At 42.7% G+C, this 16,701-nt stretch overlaps 1 protein-coding gene across 2 annotated transcripts in view; it reads left to right on the forward strand.

The window, feature by feature from the left end:
- HSD11B1L (hydroxysteroid 11-beta dehydrogenase 1 like) overlaps positions 1-16,701 on the forward strand; it is an 85,872-nt gene that overhangs the window by 49,037 nt on the left and 20,134 nt on the right. For both annotated transcript variants that reach the window (XM_077270634.1, XM_077270625.1), the window contains exons 5-6: positions 464-557; positions 7,414-7,579. In XM_077270634.1, coding sequence (XP_077126749.1) covers positions 464-557; positions 7,414-7,579 — 260 coding nt within the window. The remainder of the gene's footprint in view (positions 1-463; positions 558-7,413; positions 7,580-16,701) is intronic.

A 16,701-nucleotide genomic window follows, 5' to 3' on the forward strand; every position in this document is an offset into this window, starting at 1 on the left:
GTTATCAATCAAAGATATGTGGCAGAGCATATTAATGTGTCTTTGGTTACATTATCTGAATTGGAATAATACAGTGTATGCAACTTTTGGAATACAGGACGTGTCTAACAATTTATTTTATACAGCTGTTGTGTCCTGTACATTGAATGTTCATCATCCCCTCCCGTCTGTACTTCCATCCCTATAGAGCCGTTGATCATTTTTAGACCCTGTATTTATATATCACATATAAGGCATTTCACGTCATATCCCATAGATAGGCAGGGGGTTCATTTTGTTACTTTTTAACTCAGAACTCAACATTGTGGCTCTTCAGTATGATAGGGATATCCCCTGCTGGGAAATATGTGTGCAATAGCAGCATCTGTCAGCGATAACAGCCAGTCTTCTGATTCCCACAGTGACTTGCTTGATTTGCACCTATTTTATTGCCTTTAGTCAAAACGTCTTAAATGTCATTCAGGTGAACTTCCTCAGCTATATCCATCTTGCTGCCAAGGCTCTCCCTCACCTTGCGGAATCAAGAGGTTCTATTATTGTGTTGTCTTCTCTCACAGGTAATCCTAATTTCTTCTATTCTGCAAATGTATCACAATATTATTTTTTCATGTAACATAAGGACAACCTGAGTAATCTTAAAGGGAACCTGCCACCATGAAAATGTGGTGCAATCTGCAGCCTGCATGTTATAGAGCAGGGGAAGCTGAGCAGATTGATATATAGTTTTGTGAGAAAAGTCTTAACATCATGCCATCAGGCTTATTAGTAAGCATGGTGTTGTCTGGCAATGTATATACCAATGCCTAGTATGTATTAAATAGTGAAACCATGACCTGATGGGTCCAGATTTGTTTAACTATTTATTTACTGCTCACAGACTTTATACTCCTGGGGCAGTCCACACTTTACCCTGCACTGACGTTTTATAATGTCAATGCTGTGTAAGCAACTAGCACATGGTTGTAAAGCTGTAGGGGTGAGGAACCAGCGGTCAGACACAGCCAGACTTCCCAGAAAGAAGATATACTAGATTTATTACCATAAGCAACAAAAAAATCCAGCAGTTACATGCACCAGAGATGCGCAAGAGGCCCAATGTGCCTTTTGCTTGCTATAATCTTGCTTCCATAAGTTGCTAGGTTGCAAGTGCTCTGGTTTTCATCCTATGTACTCTGAATATTTATCTCTGGTATGTAAATTGTTTACATGTGTATCTTTAATAAAAATGTGTCTGTTTTTAGTCTAAAAGTACTCCTTTTGCTTTTTTGTTAAAGGGAACCTGTCACCACGTTTTTGGAAGATGGGATAAAAATAGCGTTAAATAGGGGCAGAGGTGGGCATTACATTAGTGTGTTTGTTATGCGTTTATTACCCACCTAAGTTGCCGAAATACCTTTGCAAAGTCTCCGTTTTCGCCTGTCAATCAGGCTGGTCTGGTCAAAAGGGCGTCTTGTCTTCCCCCAGATTTTGCGTAGTTTTCCGTTGGTGGCGTAGTGGTGTGCGCATGCCCAAAGTCCTGAATCCTCTGCCATGGGATTTAAAAGAGCGCGCTGTTCGTTTTCATTGGTGATCGGTGGGCGCGGCCATCTTCCTTTGGCCGCGCGTGCGCAGAAGCGGCGCTCTGCTGGCCGCGGCTTCAGGAAAATGGCCGCGGGATGCCGCGCGTGCGCAGATGGATATCGCGGCGGCCATTTTCCTGAAGCCGCGGCCAGCAGAGCGCCGCTTCTGCGCACGCGCGGCCAAAGGAAGATGGCCGCGCCCACCGATCACCAATGAAAACGAACAGCGCGCTCTTTTAAATCCCCTGGCAGAGGATTCGGGACCTTGGGCATGCGCACACCACTACGCCACCAACGGAAAACTACGCAAAATCTGGGGGAAGACAACGCCCTTTTGACCAGACCAGCCTGATTGACAGGCGAAAACGGAGACTTTGCAAAGGTATTTCGGCAACTTAGGTGGGTAATAAACGCATAACAAACACACTAATGTAATGCCCACCTCTGCCCCTATTTAACGCTATTTTTATCCCATCTTCCAAAAACGTGGTGACAGGTTCCCTTTAAAGCTCCATTACCATGTTTACCTTTTCGATCTCTGTATACACAGCTCTGAGCCAGTGCTGATGTATACAGATTAGGAAGAACTGACAGTTCTTGTTCCTTCAGACCCATATTATAATGATAAACAGCTATATTGCACACCGAACGATGGTAAAAGTATAAATAAATAATTTTATTGTAATACGTATAAAACATACCTTAGAGAAACAGAATAATATTGAGGGCACACAAGAATGAGCTGCAAACTACATGGATAAGTGGTAATACGTAGTAACTAAATAATCGACAATAATAGGTATAGGGCAGTGTGACGTGAAATCCAGCAAAGAGCAGACAGTGTAAAGATGCCCAAAATATACACTGAATAGTATGTACGCATAGAAAGTAGTACACAAAGGTAAATACAAACTATGAGATGCAACACGACCAATGCAGGGAGTGAGCAGCACCCAAAATATGTACGAAATTAGCTAGCAACCATAAAAATTTTTCTTTTTAATGTGGCTTTTTTTAATTTGTATTAAAATATTTATTTTACATTTTCCTGCGTTTGATTTGCAATATCTGTAGGTGTTTATATTGTACAAATAAAGCCGCAAAACATACTGTATGTACAATCCAGCGAGCGCACGTATCTGTGCTTTAATGAAGTTTTAAATTAAGCTTTGTATAACTGATTTATGCATATCTACAAAGAAATATAATTTTGTTCATTTATATATATATATACACTCACTGGCCACTTTATTAGGTACACCTGTCCAACTTCTTGTTAACACTTAATTTCTAATCAGCCAATCACATGGCGGCAACTCAGTGCATTTAGGCATGTAGACATGGTCAAGACAATCTCCTGCAGTTCAAACCGAGCATCAGTATGGGGAAGAAAGGTGATTTGAGTGCCTTTGAACGTGGCATGGTTGTTGGTGCCAGAAGGGCTGGTCTGAGTATTTCAGAAACTGCTGATCTACTGGGATTTTCACGCACAACCATCTCTAGGGTTTACAGAGAATGGTCCGAAAAAGAAAAAAAATCCAGTGAGCGGCAGTTCTGTGGGCGGAAATGCCTTGTTGATACCAGAGGTCAGAGGAGAATGGGCAGACTGGTTCGAGCTGATAGAAAGGCAACAGTGACTCAAATCGCCACCCGTTACAACCAAGGTAGGCCTAAGAGCATCTCTGAACGCACAGTGCGTCGAACTTTGAGGCAGATGGGCTACAGCAGCAGAAGACCACACCGGGTAGCACTCCTTTCAGCTAAGAACAGGAAACTGAGGCTACAATTTGTACAAGCTCATCGAAATTGGACAGTAGAAGATTGGAAAAACGTTGCTTGGTCTGATGAGTCTCGATTTCTGCTGCGACATTCGGATGGTAGGGTCAGAATTTGGCGTAAACAACATGAAAGCATGGATCCATCCTGCCTTGTATGGAGCATCTTTGGGATGTGCAGCCGACAAATCTGCGGCAACTGTGTGATGCCATCATGTCAATATGGACCAAAATCTCTGAGGAATGCTTCCAGCACCTTGTTGAATCTATGCCACGAAGAATTGAGGCAGTTCTGAAGGCAATAGGGGGTCCAACCCATTACTAGCATGGTGTACCTAATAAAGTGGCCGGTGAGTGTATATATATATATATATATATAATGTACAGTGGTAAAAATAAGTATTTGATACTCTGCCGATTTTGCAAGTTTTCCCACCTACAAAAAATGGAGAGGTCTGCAATTTTTATCGTAGGTACACTTCAACTGTGAGAGGCAGGATCTTAAAAATAAATAAATAAATCCAGAAAATCACTTTGTATAGTTTTTACATTATGAATTTGCATTTTATTGCGTGAAATAAGTATTTGATACAATAGAAAAACCAAATGTAATATTAGGTACAGAAACCTTTGTTTGCAATTACAGAGGTCAGACGTTTCCTGTAGTTCTTGACCGAGTTTTCACACACTGCGACATGGATTTTGGCCCCCTCCTCCATACAGATCTCCAGATCTTTCAGGTTTTGGGACTGTCATTGGGCGACATTGAGTTTCAGCTTCCTCCAAAGATTTTCTATTGGGCTCAGGTCTTGAGACTGACTAGGCCACTCCAGGACTTTGAAATGCTTCTTACGGAGCCACTCCTTAGTTGTCCTGGCTGTGTGTTTCGGGTCATTGTCATACTGGAAGACTCAGTCATGACTCATCTTCATTGCTCTTGCTGAGTGAAGGAGGTTATTGACCAAAATCTTGCGATACATGACCCCATTGAGCCTCCCTTCAATACGGTGTAGTCGTCCTGTCCCCTTTGCTGAAAAACTCTCCCAAAGTATGATCTTTCCCCCCAGCATGCTTCACGGTTGAGACGTTGTTCTTGGGGTTGTACTCATCCTCTTTCTTCCTCCAAACACGGAGAGTGCAGTTGATAACAAGAAGTTTTATTTTGTCTCCTCTGACCAGATGACCTTCTCCCATGCCTCTTCTGGATCATCCAGATGGTCATTGGTGAACTTCAAATGGGCCTAGACATGTGCTGACATGAGCAGGGGGACCCTGTGTGCCCTACAGGATTTTAATCCATGACGGCGTAGTCTGTTACTAACGGTAATGTTTAAGACTGTGGTCTCAGCTCTCTTCAGATCATTGACCAGGTCCTAACTTGTAGTTCTGGGCTGATTCCTGACCTTTCTCAGAATCATCCGTACCCCACGAGGCGAGATCTTGCATGGAGACCCAGACCAAGGAAGATTGACAATCATCTTGTGTTTCTTCCATTTTCTAATAATTCTGCTAACAGTTGTTGCCTTCTCACCAAGCTGCTTGTCTATTGTCCTGTAGCCCATCCCAGCATTGTGCAGGTCTACAATTTCGTCCCTGGTGTCCTTAGACAGCTCTTTGGTCTTGGCCATGGTGGAGATTTTGGAGTGTGATTGATTGTGTGGACAGGTGTAATAATACAGGTAAAGAGTGCAGATTAGGATGGCTTCTTAAAGAAAAACTAACAGGTCTGGTAGGTGAAACATACTTATTTCATGCAATAAAGGGCAATTTAATTATTTAAACATCATACAATATGATTTTCTGATTTTTATTTTTAGATTCTGTCTCACAGGTGAAGTGTACCTATGATAAAAATTACAGACTTCTCCATTCTTTGTTGGTGGGAAACTTGCAAAATCAGCAGTGTATCAAATACTTGTTTTCCCCACTGTATGTATACATTACTGTGCTCGGTCCCACTGCCGACATCAGGCCCTCCTGCAATGCAGTGATGGATCAAGGAGCTATCAGTTCCCTCCTTTATCATTCTTCCAGTGAGTCTGAACTCTGACTTCTCAGTGCAGCTGTGAGAGATTCAGACTGAAGGAATGGGGAGAGGTGTGTGTTGGTTTTTGGGGTACATTGTGGAGGCCATTGTACTGTTGAGAAGCCTATGTTGGGGAACATTATACTATTTTGCCATTATACCGTTTGAAGGGCTAGTGGGGGCAATTATACAATGTGGAGAGCTGTGAGATCCATAAAACTGTGGAGAATTGTCTGGGGGTCATTATACTGTGTCGAGAGATGTGAAGGTAATTATACTGTATATACTTTGTGGGGGGCCATCCTATTGTGTGGGAGGACTGTGTCAGGGCCATCCTACAGTCTGTGGGGCACTATAGGGGCCATCATACTGTTTTGGGGTGATTGTGAGGCATGATACTGTGTTGGGTTCAATGTGGGGGTATCATACTTAGCGTGTGGTATTGTTGGGTCATCATACTGGATATGGAGGAACTAAGTGTGGGGGTATCATACTGTGTTTTGGGGGCACTTTTGTTGGCATCATACTTTATGGGCTCTATGAAAGGGGTTTCTGTATACATTGGAACACTAAGGAGCTTCAGTAGAAGTAAAATTACTTTTTAAAGGCTGCAAAGTTGTGAGGTATGCTCTTCTCTGTCCTTCCCAAATATATATATTTTTTTTTGTAAGGGGTGGGGGAGCCAAATTAGGAGTCCTGCTATGGGACCCCATGAATTCTATGTACGCCCTTGTATTTAGGAACTTATTTATAATGACATTTTGCCTGTGGCTGAACATCTGACTCACAGCCCAATGTTGTACAAATGCTTTTTGATGGTTTAGATGAACACTTTGACTGACGCCTTAAGCTTGGTAAGTGATGGCAAATTACATAAGCACACAATGGATTATTTGTAAAACCATTTCTCCAAAATGTTCCAGGAGCCGTTTTTGAACACGACAACACCAGGCCGCATGTTGCTCCTGCTACTGTAAGCAGCCTTCGTGGCCTAAATGTGTTATTATAGCCTGCAGAGTCTCCAAGGCCATTGTAGTAGTAATAGCACCCGCAGTACCATAAAATAGTGTGTAAGGAATGGTCATGCAGCATGTAAAGCTTCAGCAGTCCTCACCTACAATTGTATTCTCCCACTCCTGCTGGCAGAAGGCGATGAGCGATGCGGGAAGATACAGTTGCCGCAGCAACTCCGAGAGAAGAGTGTCGTGCATGGGTTCAAATCTAATTAATTGGATCCGTGCTCTCCAGGTGTGGTGGGGTTTCCATGGCAACTCTACTGTCCAGCATAAATCTTGGGCGAGAGATTAAAATGTAGGTGCCATTCAATGCCAACAGGATCAATACTGCAGCTGTGGCCTCAAACTATAATTTTGCAAAAAGTCTGCAGGAAGAAAACCATATGACTGAAGTATCATAATCTGATATCTGTTGTCATCAATACACCCAGGTTTGCACATGAGCTGTAAAAATAAATTGTATTCTGACTATTTGTAATGTTGATTTATTTGTCATCTTGCATCAAGCTGTACATAGTCTTTAAATGGAAGTTGTCCACTACTTTTGTATTGACAACCTATTTTTAGGGCAGCCCCTCCAGCCAGCTGTGAGCAATTTATAAGTGCAGAATTCTGCTGCCGGGTACTGCAGATCAGCTCTTGTCGCCTTCAGTGTGACCATGGAAAGAAATGTGCTGGACCTCTCCGTACGCTTTACATCCGGCCTCTAACAAATGAATGTGGTGCTATGTGTTTGATACCCAGAAATCTGACAAAGGGGACCTATCCCTCATTTAGGTCATAAATATCAAATCAGTGACAAAACCTTTATTTCAAAAGAAACCACTTCTACATGTAATTTGTTTAAAATAATGTATATATCTTTTTATATTTGTGACGTAGTGCTTAATGTATTTAGTAGTACTCATCTATGAAAGTACACTAGGAAACGTGCTCCGTAGTTTATTAAAAAGAAATCTAACTTGTAGACTAATTTCTATGGTTTATGCACCTTCAAACCCCCTTCACCATTTTTTTACACCTGTGTCTCTATCTAGGTAAAATTGCAACCCCATTCACCACCTCATATGGTGCATCAAAATTTGCCTTGGATGGTTTCTTTAGTTCACTGCGACATGAACTTGCCATGAAAAGGACTCCTGTGTCCATCACATTGTGTATCTTGGGATTAATCGATACTGAGTCAGCCATGGAGAAAGTGAAGTAAGATGTGTTTTATATGGTTCAATTTTGCATGCCATTTACTTAAAGGGTTATCCTCAAGTTATGTCTAAAGCAGCAAACAGCTCAACAGTCTTTTTACTTCCTTGTATTTGGGGAGAGTTGAGTTAATGATACAGTGACACATTAATGGTCTGTCAGTGCACTTATTCTGAAGTCTAGACTGTTGTCACTATATTTGCATATAGCGATAACAGTGTTTTTGAACAAGTAAATCTCCTAACCCAAAAGGAGAACTTTTCTGTAAACTAATGATGCTGGGGGTGGTAATTTTGCAGTCCTGATAACAGCAGCTCATGAGGTGAGAGGGAGGAGATGAGAGGTGAGCAGTTACCTATTGTGTACAAATTAATGGGCTGGAGAGAGGTGGCTGGGAACTCAAGAGTCGCCTCCTCAGCCTGAAATGTAGCTACTGCACTTACATTTTCAGGACCTGGACATTAGTGACTGCTCTCAAAGTGATCAGGATCGTCGTGGGACATTATGGATTACCTTCTTGGCGGACAAGTGAGGAATATTGTGGTTTATTATTTTATTTTTGTTGCAGGAAACGTTGGCTTCGGTGGATTAGGCTTTCGGTAAGTATGGTTTAATTAAGATTATTAAAGGAGTCTGTGTCATTTTTTCAAATAAAGGACTTTATGTCGCCGATGTATGACGTCACTGTGATACGCCGGAATGATGCTGCGCGCCTCAGCTGAATCTTAGGGGAGGACACCTCTGGACCTCGGCCAGGTAAGGAGAAAATTTTTTTTTTGTAAAGCTTCAGTGTGTTACCTGTACACTGACACTATACACTGTATACAGAGCTCCTGTGCATAATGTCACTGGTGATCACTGTATATTACCTGTACACTGACACTATATACTGAGCTCCTGTGTATAATGTCACTGGTGATCACTGCATAACCTGTACACGGATACTATATACAGAGCTTCCTGTGTATAATGTCACTGCTGATCACTGTATATTACCTGTACAGTGACACTATATACAGAGCTCCTATATATAATGTCACTGGTGATCCCTGTATTTTCTGTACACTGACATTATATACAGAGTTCCTGTGTATAATGGTGCTTTTGGTTTATTTGGTCACTATGTGGTTGTAATATGTGGTACGGCCATGGTGTGGCCATATTTGTCCCTTGTATGTGGTATGAATGAATGAAAGCTGGGTGATCTGTACTCACATTGAGTTGCGGTGATGCGCCCTCTGGTGGATGTTCTCATGAACTGGAGCCTTGGAAAAGTTCCCACGCTCGAGTTCATATGAGTTCATCCACCAGAGGGCGCCTCACCGCAACTCAATGTAAGTAAAGATCATTCAGCTTTCATTCATTCCCCGGGGGTTACAGGCACGAGCGAGTGCTTTAGCACAGCTCCTGCCTGTAAAATAATTAACCCCTTCAGATGGATTACCTCGTGGGACCTGACAGTTCATCAGAGAGGGTATGTATATTGTGGGTTTATTATTTTGCCAAGCGAGGGTGTTCCGGATGGATTGAGAGAACAATAAAATACTAAAACAACCTGTTTGTTTATTTCATTAAAATACTTTTTAATAATGTGTGTGTGTGTGTTTATTAACCCATTCAGACAATTGGATTAATAATGGATAGGTGACATAATTGACGCCTCTCCATTATTAATCTGGCTTAATGTCACCTTACAATAGCAAGGTGGCATTAACCCTTCATTACCCCATATCCCACCGCTACACGGGAGTGGGAAGAGAGTGGCCAAGTGCCAGAATAGGCGCATCTTCCAGATGTGCCTTTTCTGGGGTGGCTGGGGGCAGATGTTTGTAGCCAGGGGGGCCAATAACCATGGACCCTCTCCTGGCTATTAATATCTGCCCTCAGTCACTGGCTTTACCACTCTGGCGGAGAAAATTGCGCGGGAGCCCACAACAATTTTTTCCGCGATTTAACCCTTTATTTTACACGCTACAGCGCCCACATTTTGCACATACACACTACTAACATTAGTAGTGTGGAATATGCAAAAAAAAGGGATATGAGATGGTTTACTGTATGTAAACCATGTCTCATATCCTGTCGGGTTTAGGCAGGAGTAATGAAAAGCCGGCAATTGAATTACCGGCTTTTAACATATCTCCTGCTGAATTAAATATAAATACAGAATATATATATATATGTGTCTCAATGACATATATATATATATGTACATATGTTTTAACGAACATTTGAGCACATAAATCCATTAGATGTCGGTTTTGCAAGCCTGCGAGAAAATCTCGGCATACGGATGCCATACGGATGTCACAAGGATGTCAAAGGGATCATTTGATGCGAGGAAATCGCATCCTCGCTCTGCACACGGATAACTGTTTTGGAAACATTTGTGCGATTCTCGTCCGTGAAAAACGGACCGTTTTTTTATACGTTGTGTGTGTCCCCGGCCTAACAGTTGTTGTAGAGTTGTTGTAGTTGTTGTCTACTGCTAGAACTCTGTGTGACATTGACCTGGTCTCTAATCTGAGCTGCTGTTAACCTGCGATTTCTGAGGCTGGTGACTCGGATAAACTTATCCTCAGAAGCAGAGGTGACTCTTGGTCTTCCTTTCCTGGGGCGGTCCTCATGTGAGCCAGTTTCTTTGTAGCGCTTGATGGTTTTTGCCACTGCACTTGGGGACACTTTCAAAGTTTTCCCAATTTTTCGAACTGACTGAAGTAATGATGGCCACTCGTTTTTCTTTACTTAGCTGCTTTTTTCTTGCCGTAATACAAATTCTAACAGTCTATTCAGTAGGACTATCAGCTGTGTGTTCACCAGACTTCTGCACAACACAACTGATGGTCCCAACCCCATTTATAAGGCAAGAAATCAAGATAAGGTCTGGAATACCAAGTAAAATTTCAGTGGGGGCTGCTCGTAGGATTGCTAGAGAGACAAATTAGAACCCCCTTTTGACTTCAAAAGACCTTCAGAAAGATTTAGCAGAGTCTGTAGTTGTGGTATATTCTACTGTTCAGAGACACCTGTACAAATATGGCCTTCATGGAAGAGTCATCAGAAGAAAACCTCTCCTGCGTCCTCACCATAAAATTCAGCATCAGAAGTATGCAAAAGAACATCTAAAGAAGCCTGATGCATTTTGGAAACAAATCCTGTGGACCGATGAGGTTAAAATAGGACTCTTCAGCCACAATGATTAAAGCTATGTGTTGAGAAAAAAAGGGCACAGAATTCAGGTAAAGAACATCTTGCTAACCATTAAGCATGGGGGTGGATCAATCATGCTTTGTGGTTGTGTTGCAGTCAGTGACATGGTGAACATTTCACAGGTGGAGGAAAAAATTGATTCAATAAAATTTCAACAAATTCTTGAAGCTGATAAGAAGATGGCTTCTACAAATGGATAATGATCCTAAACACAAGTCAAAATCCCCAATAGACTACCTCAAAAGGCTCAAGCTGAAGGTTTTACAATAGCCCTCACAGTCCCCTGATCTGAACATCATTGAAAATCTGTTGTTAGACCTCAAAATAGCGGTGTATGCAAGATGACCCAAGAATCTCACAGAATTGGAAGACTTTTCTAAGGAAGAATGGATGAAAATGCCTCAAATAAGAAGTGAAAGACTATTGGCTGGCTAGAAAAAGCATTTACAAGCTATGATACTTTCAAAGGGAGTGTTACTAAGTACTAACCATGCAGGGTGCCCAAACTTTGACATTGGCCCATTTTCCTTTTTGTAATTTTTAAAATGTAAAAGATTTTTTTTTTTTTTGCCTAAAATACAAAGGAAATGTGTCATATTTAACCTTAGGTCCTTTATGGATCATTTCATGTTCATCTTGCTTAACTGTTCACAATAACAGTAATTTTAAAGTAATTTTGACCAGGGGTGCCCAAACTTTTTCATGTCACTGTAAATATATCAGTTAGTCAGTAGCTGGCACCACATATCAAATAATTCATCAAATGGCAAGACAATTTCCAAAAGGAATGTATGCATTTATTTGTCATATACAGTACATGTTGAGTAAAATTCCTTTTGGAAATTGTAGGTGTTATCATTTAATGAATACTCTACTCAGGGTTGCTATGGTAATTTATATGTTCATAGCTTTCCCTATTTTTTTCGTAGTTATGTGGTGCCATCTACTGTCTAATTGATATATTTGTATTTTAATTTGCATTTTTCAAGAAATTATTTCAAGAAATATTTTATGTAAATTTTGTTAATACATTTTGTGTTAATCTTATTACTGCTTCAAATGCACATTTTCTTACCTGATCTGCTTTACTCATCATGCAGAAACCATATATACCAGTCCTATAGTGGTGGGTACATACCGTATTTAGAATGGTTTAAATTACCTACTTAAATTTACAATTATAATTTTCTATGTACTTGGACTGATCGCTAATATGGGTTTACCCAAAAATAAAGCAGGCACCCCCAAAAGAATTACACTCACCAGACCACAAACAATTAGATTTGGCAAGGGAATGAGCTCTCACACCGAAATCTGTCATTGTCAGGTCCCTCTGACAGCGGTTGGTTCCTCCTGATGACCAGAAGGAGTATCTCTGGTGATGGGGAGCAGAGTGATACTGGTACCCAATCTGTGTGAGAGCTGCAGTGTAATGCAGCTGGAACAGCGAGGGACCTGACAGCGATGCCGACTTCTCTGTGAGAGCCCATCCACCATCAGCACTTTACACCTCTAATTGTTTGGGGTCTGGTGAATGCAATTCTTTCGGGGGTGCGTGCTTTCTTTAAAGGGAACCTGTCACCCCCAAAATCAAAGGTGAGCTAAGCCCACCAGCATCAGGGGCTTATCTATAGCATTCTGGAATGCTGTAGATAAGCCCCGATGTATCCTGAAAGATGAGAAAAAGAGGTTATATTATACTCACCCAGGGGCGGTCCCAGTACGATGGGCGTCGCGGTCCGGTCCGGGGCCTCCTATTTTCTTACGATGACGTCCTCTTCTTGTCTTCACACTGCGGCTCTGGCGCAGGCGTACTTTGCCCTGTTGTCTGCGCCAGGAAAGGTCAGAGAGGCCCGGCGCCTGCACACTGCAGTACTTTGCTCTGCCCTCAACAGGGCAGACAAAGTGCGCCGGAGCCACAGCATGACGTCAAGAAGAGGACGTCATCTGATGAAGATAGGAGGCGCCGGACCGGACCGCGACACCCATCGGACCGGACCAGGACCGTCCCTGGGTAAGTATAATCTAACCTCTTTTTCTCATCTTTTAGGATACATCGGGGGCTTATCTACAGCATTCCAGAATGCTGTAGATAAGCCCCTGATGCTGGTGGGCTTAGCTCACCTTCTATTTTGGGGGTGACACGTTCCCTTTAATGAAACTTCCTGCTGTATTCTAACTTTTTTAGCTGCCTGGACACTTTATTATTGAATCGCAACTAGGGTGTCGCCCAATACAGGGACAACCACCAGAGGGTGAGGAAGGGAGGTAACAGGAGCTCACCTCAAGTGAATAACCGCAGAGCTGAGCAAACACCGCTAGGGGGCAGTAGAAAGAGGTCGGACAAGTTAAGTCAGCAACAGCCAGGAACGCAGTGACAGAGGGGTAGGCAGGAGCAAGGTCTGCAGCAAGCCAAGGGTCAAGAAGCCGGGTCGGTAGCACGGTAACAAGAGGACGAGATGAAAGCACAGCCAGAAACACACTAAAGGTCAGAGCCAGACAGATCAATCCAAAACAGGAACGGAAGATGGATGAGCAGGTCAGAAGTCAAGCACAGAAGATTAACCCCCGCCTGACCAGGTCGGAAAGCCAAAAGCAAACCCCGACCTGGATCAATACATAGGGCTTATTTTTGGAGTAAGGTTTCTATGTTAAAGGGAACCTGTCACCAGTTTTGTGACATAGCAGCTAAAAATATCACCTTATTCAACGTCTGCTATGCATTCCCTAAATCCTTATATAAACCCCTGACTCTCCTTGTATGCTCCCGAAAAACCTTTTACATTTTTTCTGTGAGGTATGGTAATCTTCTCATTCCGGTCCGATGGGCATGGTTTCGGGCCTCTGCCCTCCCTCCTCCCGGCTTTTGCTCGCCGTCCCCCTGACATGGATAACGATCCACATCGCGCCTGCTCAGAAATATTGCGTTTCGCACCTGTGCAGTATGCTTTGCCCATCTGCAGGCAAAGCCGGTAAACAGAAGTGCGCGTGTGCTAGCAAACGTAGTCCCGATACATGAGCCGGAAATACGTGTGTCGGCACATGACACTTCTGTTTTTCGGCTTTGCCCGTAGTTGGGCAAAGCATACTTAAAATCAGGTTAGGGCTTATTTTTTGGGGGGGGGATATGGTATATTGGCTCTGGACTCTTTCTACAGTCCCCAATATATTTTTTTATAAAAAGTTTACCTTTTTTTTTTGAAAATTCAATGATGGCAATAAAGAAGTGATGTAGTATAAAATGTTACATTTTATTTTAAATCTTATAAAAACATTTAAAAAGAGTAGGGTGCTAAAAAAGAAAAGGGAGTGGCACAAACCAATAGTGTGCATGTTATTAGTTATAGTTATTATTAAGGTTGAAGGAAGACTTTAAGTCCATCTAGTTCAACCCATAGCCTAGCATGCCCTAACATGTTGATCCAGGGGAAGGCAAAAAAAACCCATGTGGTAAGAGTAAGCTCCACCATGGGGAAAAAAATTCCTTCCCGACCCCACATACGGCAATCAGACTGTGATCTTGTTAAGGCAAGGCTTGTGTGTGTGTGTGTGTGTGTGTGTGTGTGTGTGTGTATGTATGTGTGTGTACGTATGTATATATATATATATATATATATATAATATACACTCACTGGCCACTTTATTAGGTACACCTGTCCAACTTCTTGTTAACACTTAATTTCTAATCAGCCAATCACATGGCGGCAACTCAGTGCATTTAGGCATGTAGACATGGTCAAGACAATCTCCTGCAGTTCAAACCGAGCATCAGTATGGGGAAGAAAGGTGATTTGAGTGCCTTTGAACGTGGCATGGTTGTTGGTGCCAGAAGGGCTGGTCTGAGTATTTCAGAAACTGCTGATCTACTGGGATTTTCACACACAACCATCTCTAGGGTTTACAGAGAATGGTCCGAAAAAGAAAAAAAATTCAGTGAGCGGCAGTTCTGTGGGCGGAAATGCCTTGTTGATGCCAGAGGTCAGAGGAGAATGGGCAGACTGGTTCGAGCTGATAGAAAGGCAACAGTGACTCAAATCGCCACCCGTTACAACCAAGGTAGGCCTAAGAGCATCTCTGAACGCACAGTGCGTCGAACTTTGAGGCAGATGGGCTACAGCAGCAGAAGACCACACCGGGTAGCACTCCTTTCAGCTAAGAACAGGAAACTGAGGCTACAATTTGTACAAGCTCATCGAAATTGGACAGTAGAAGATTGGAAAAACGTTGCTTGGTCTGATGAGTCTCGATTTCTGCTGCGACATTCGGATGGTAGGGTCAGAATTTGGCGTAAACAACATGAAAGCATGGATCCATCCTGCCTTGTATGGAGCATCTTTGGGATGTGCAGCCGACAAATCTGCGGCAACTGTGTGATGCCATCATGTCAATATGGACCAAAATCTCTGAGGAATGCTTCCAGCACCTTGTTGAATCTATGCCACGAAGAATTGAGGCAGTTCTGAAGGCAAAAGGGGGTCCAACCCGTTACTAGCATGGTGTACCTAATAAAGTGGCCGGTGAGTGTATATATATACAGTACAGACCAAAAGTTTGGATACACCTTCTCATTTAAAGATTTTTCTGTATTTTCATGACTGAGAATTGTACATTCACACTGAAGGCATCAAAACTATGAATTAACACATGTGGAATTATATACATAACAAACAAGTGTGAAACAACTGAAATTATCTCTTATATTCTAGGTTCTTCAAAGTAGCCACCTTTTGCTTTGATGACTGCTTTGCACACTCTTGGCATTCTCTTGATGAGCTTCAAGAGGTAGTCACCGGGGATGGTCTTCCAACAATCTTGAAGGAGTTCCCAGAGATGCTTAGCACTTGTTGGCCCTTTTTCCTTCACTCTGTGGTCCAGCTCAACCCAAACCATCTCGATTGGGTTCAGGTCTGGTGACTGTGGAGGCCAGGTCATCTGGCGTAGCAACCTTGTGTGCTATGTTGTTAACAGAATAGGTGTTCTCACAATACCCATACTGTTAAGAGTTGTGATGGAGCACAAAGTTGCTGACTCCGTCACTTACCCCAGCAGGCCACGGGTATCATTAGAATTATTGGTCTTGTAGAAAATCTTCCTTTCCTCCACCATTAGTAATATATTCCATCTGGTTCATGGGGACAAGGACAACATAGGCCTGTGTGATTTCAAATGCCAGGACTGAATTTCAGCCCCAGTCCATACCTGAGGCCAGGTCATCTGGCATAGCACCCCATCACTCTCCTTCTTGGTCAAATAGCCCTTACACAGCCTGGAGGTGTGTTTGGGGTCATTGTCCTGTTGAAAAATAAATTATGGTCCAACTTAACGCAAACCGGATGGAATAGCATGCCGCTGCGAGAAGCTGTGGTAGCCATGCTGGTTCAGTATGCCTTCAATTTTGAATAAATGCCCAACAGTGTCACCAGCAAAGCACCCCCACACCATCACACCTCCTCCATGCGTCACGGTGGGAAGCAGGCATGTAGAGTCCATCCGTTCACCTTTTCTGCGTCGCACAAAGACGTGGTTGGAACCAAAGATCTCAAATTTGGACTCATCAGACCAAAGCACAGATTTCCACTGGTCTAATGTCCATTCCTTGTGTTCTTTAGCCCAAACAAGTCTCTTCTGCTTGTTGCCTGTCCTTAGTAGTGGTTTCCTAGCAGCTATTTTACCATGAAGACCTGCTGCACAAAGTCTCCTCTTAACAGTTGTTGTAGAGTTGTTGTAGTTGTTGTCTACTGCTAGAACTCTGTGTGGTATTGACCTGGTCTCTAATCTGAGCTGCTGTTAACCTGCGATTTCTGAGGCTGGTGACTCGGATAAACTTATCCTCAGAAGCAGAGGTGACTCTTGGTCTTCCTTTCCTGGGGCGGTCCTCATGTGATCCAGTTTCTTTGTAGCACTTGATGGTTTTT

The sequence above is a fragment of the Ranitomeya variabilis genome, chromosome 1, assembly GCF_051348905.1.
Source record: "Ranitomeya variabilis isolate aRanVar5 chromosome 1, aRanVar5.hap1, whole genome shotgun sequence".
Lineage (NCBI taxonomy): Eukaryota > Metazoa > Chordata > Amphibia > Anura > Dendrobatidae > Ranitomeya > Ranitomeya variabilis.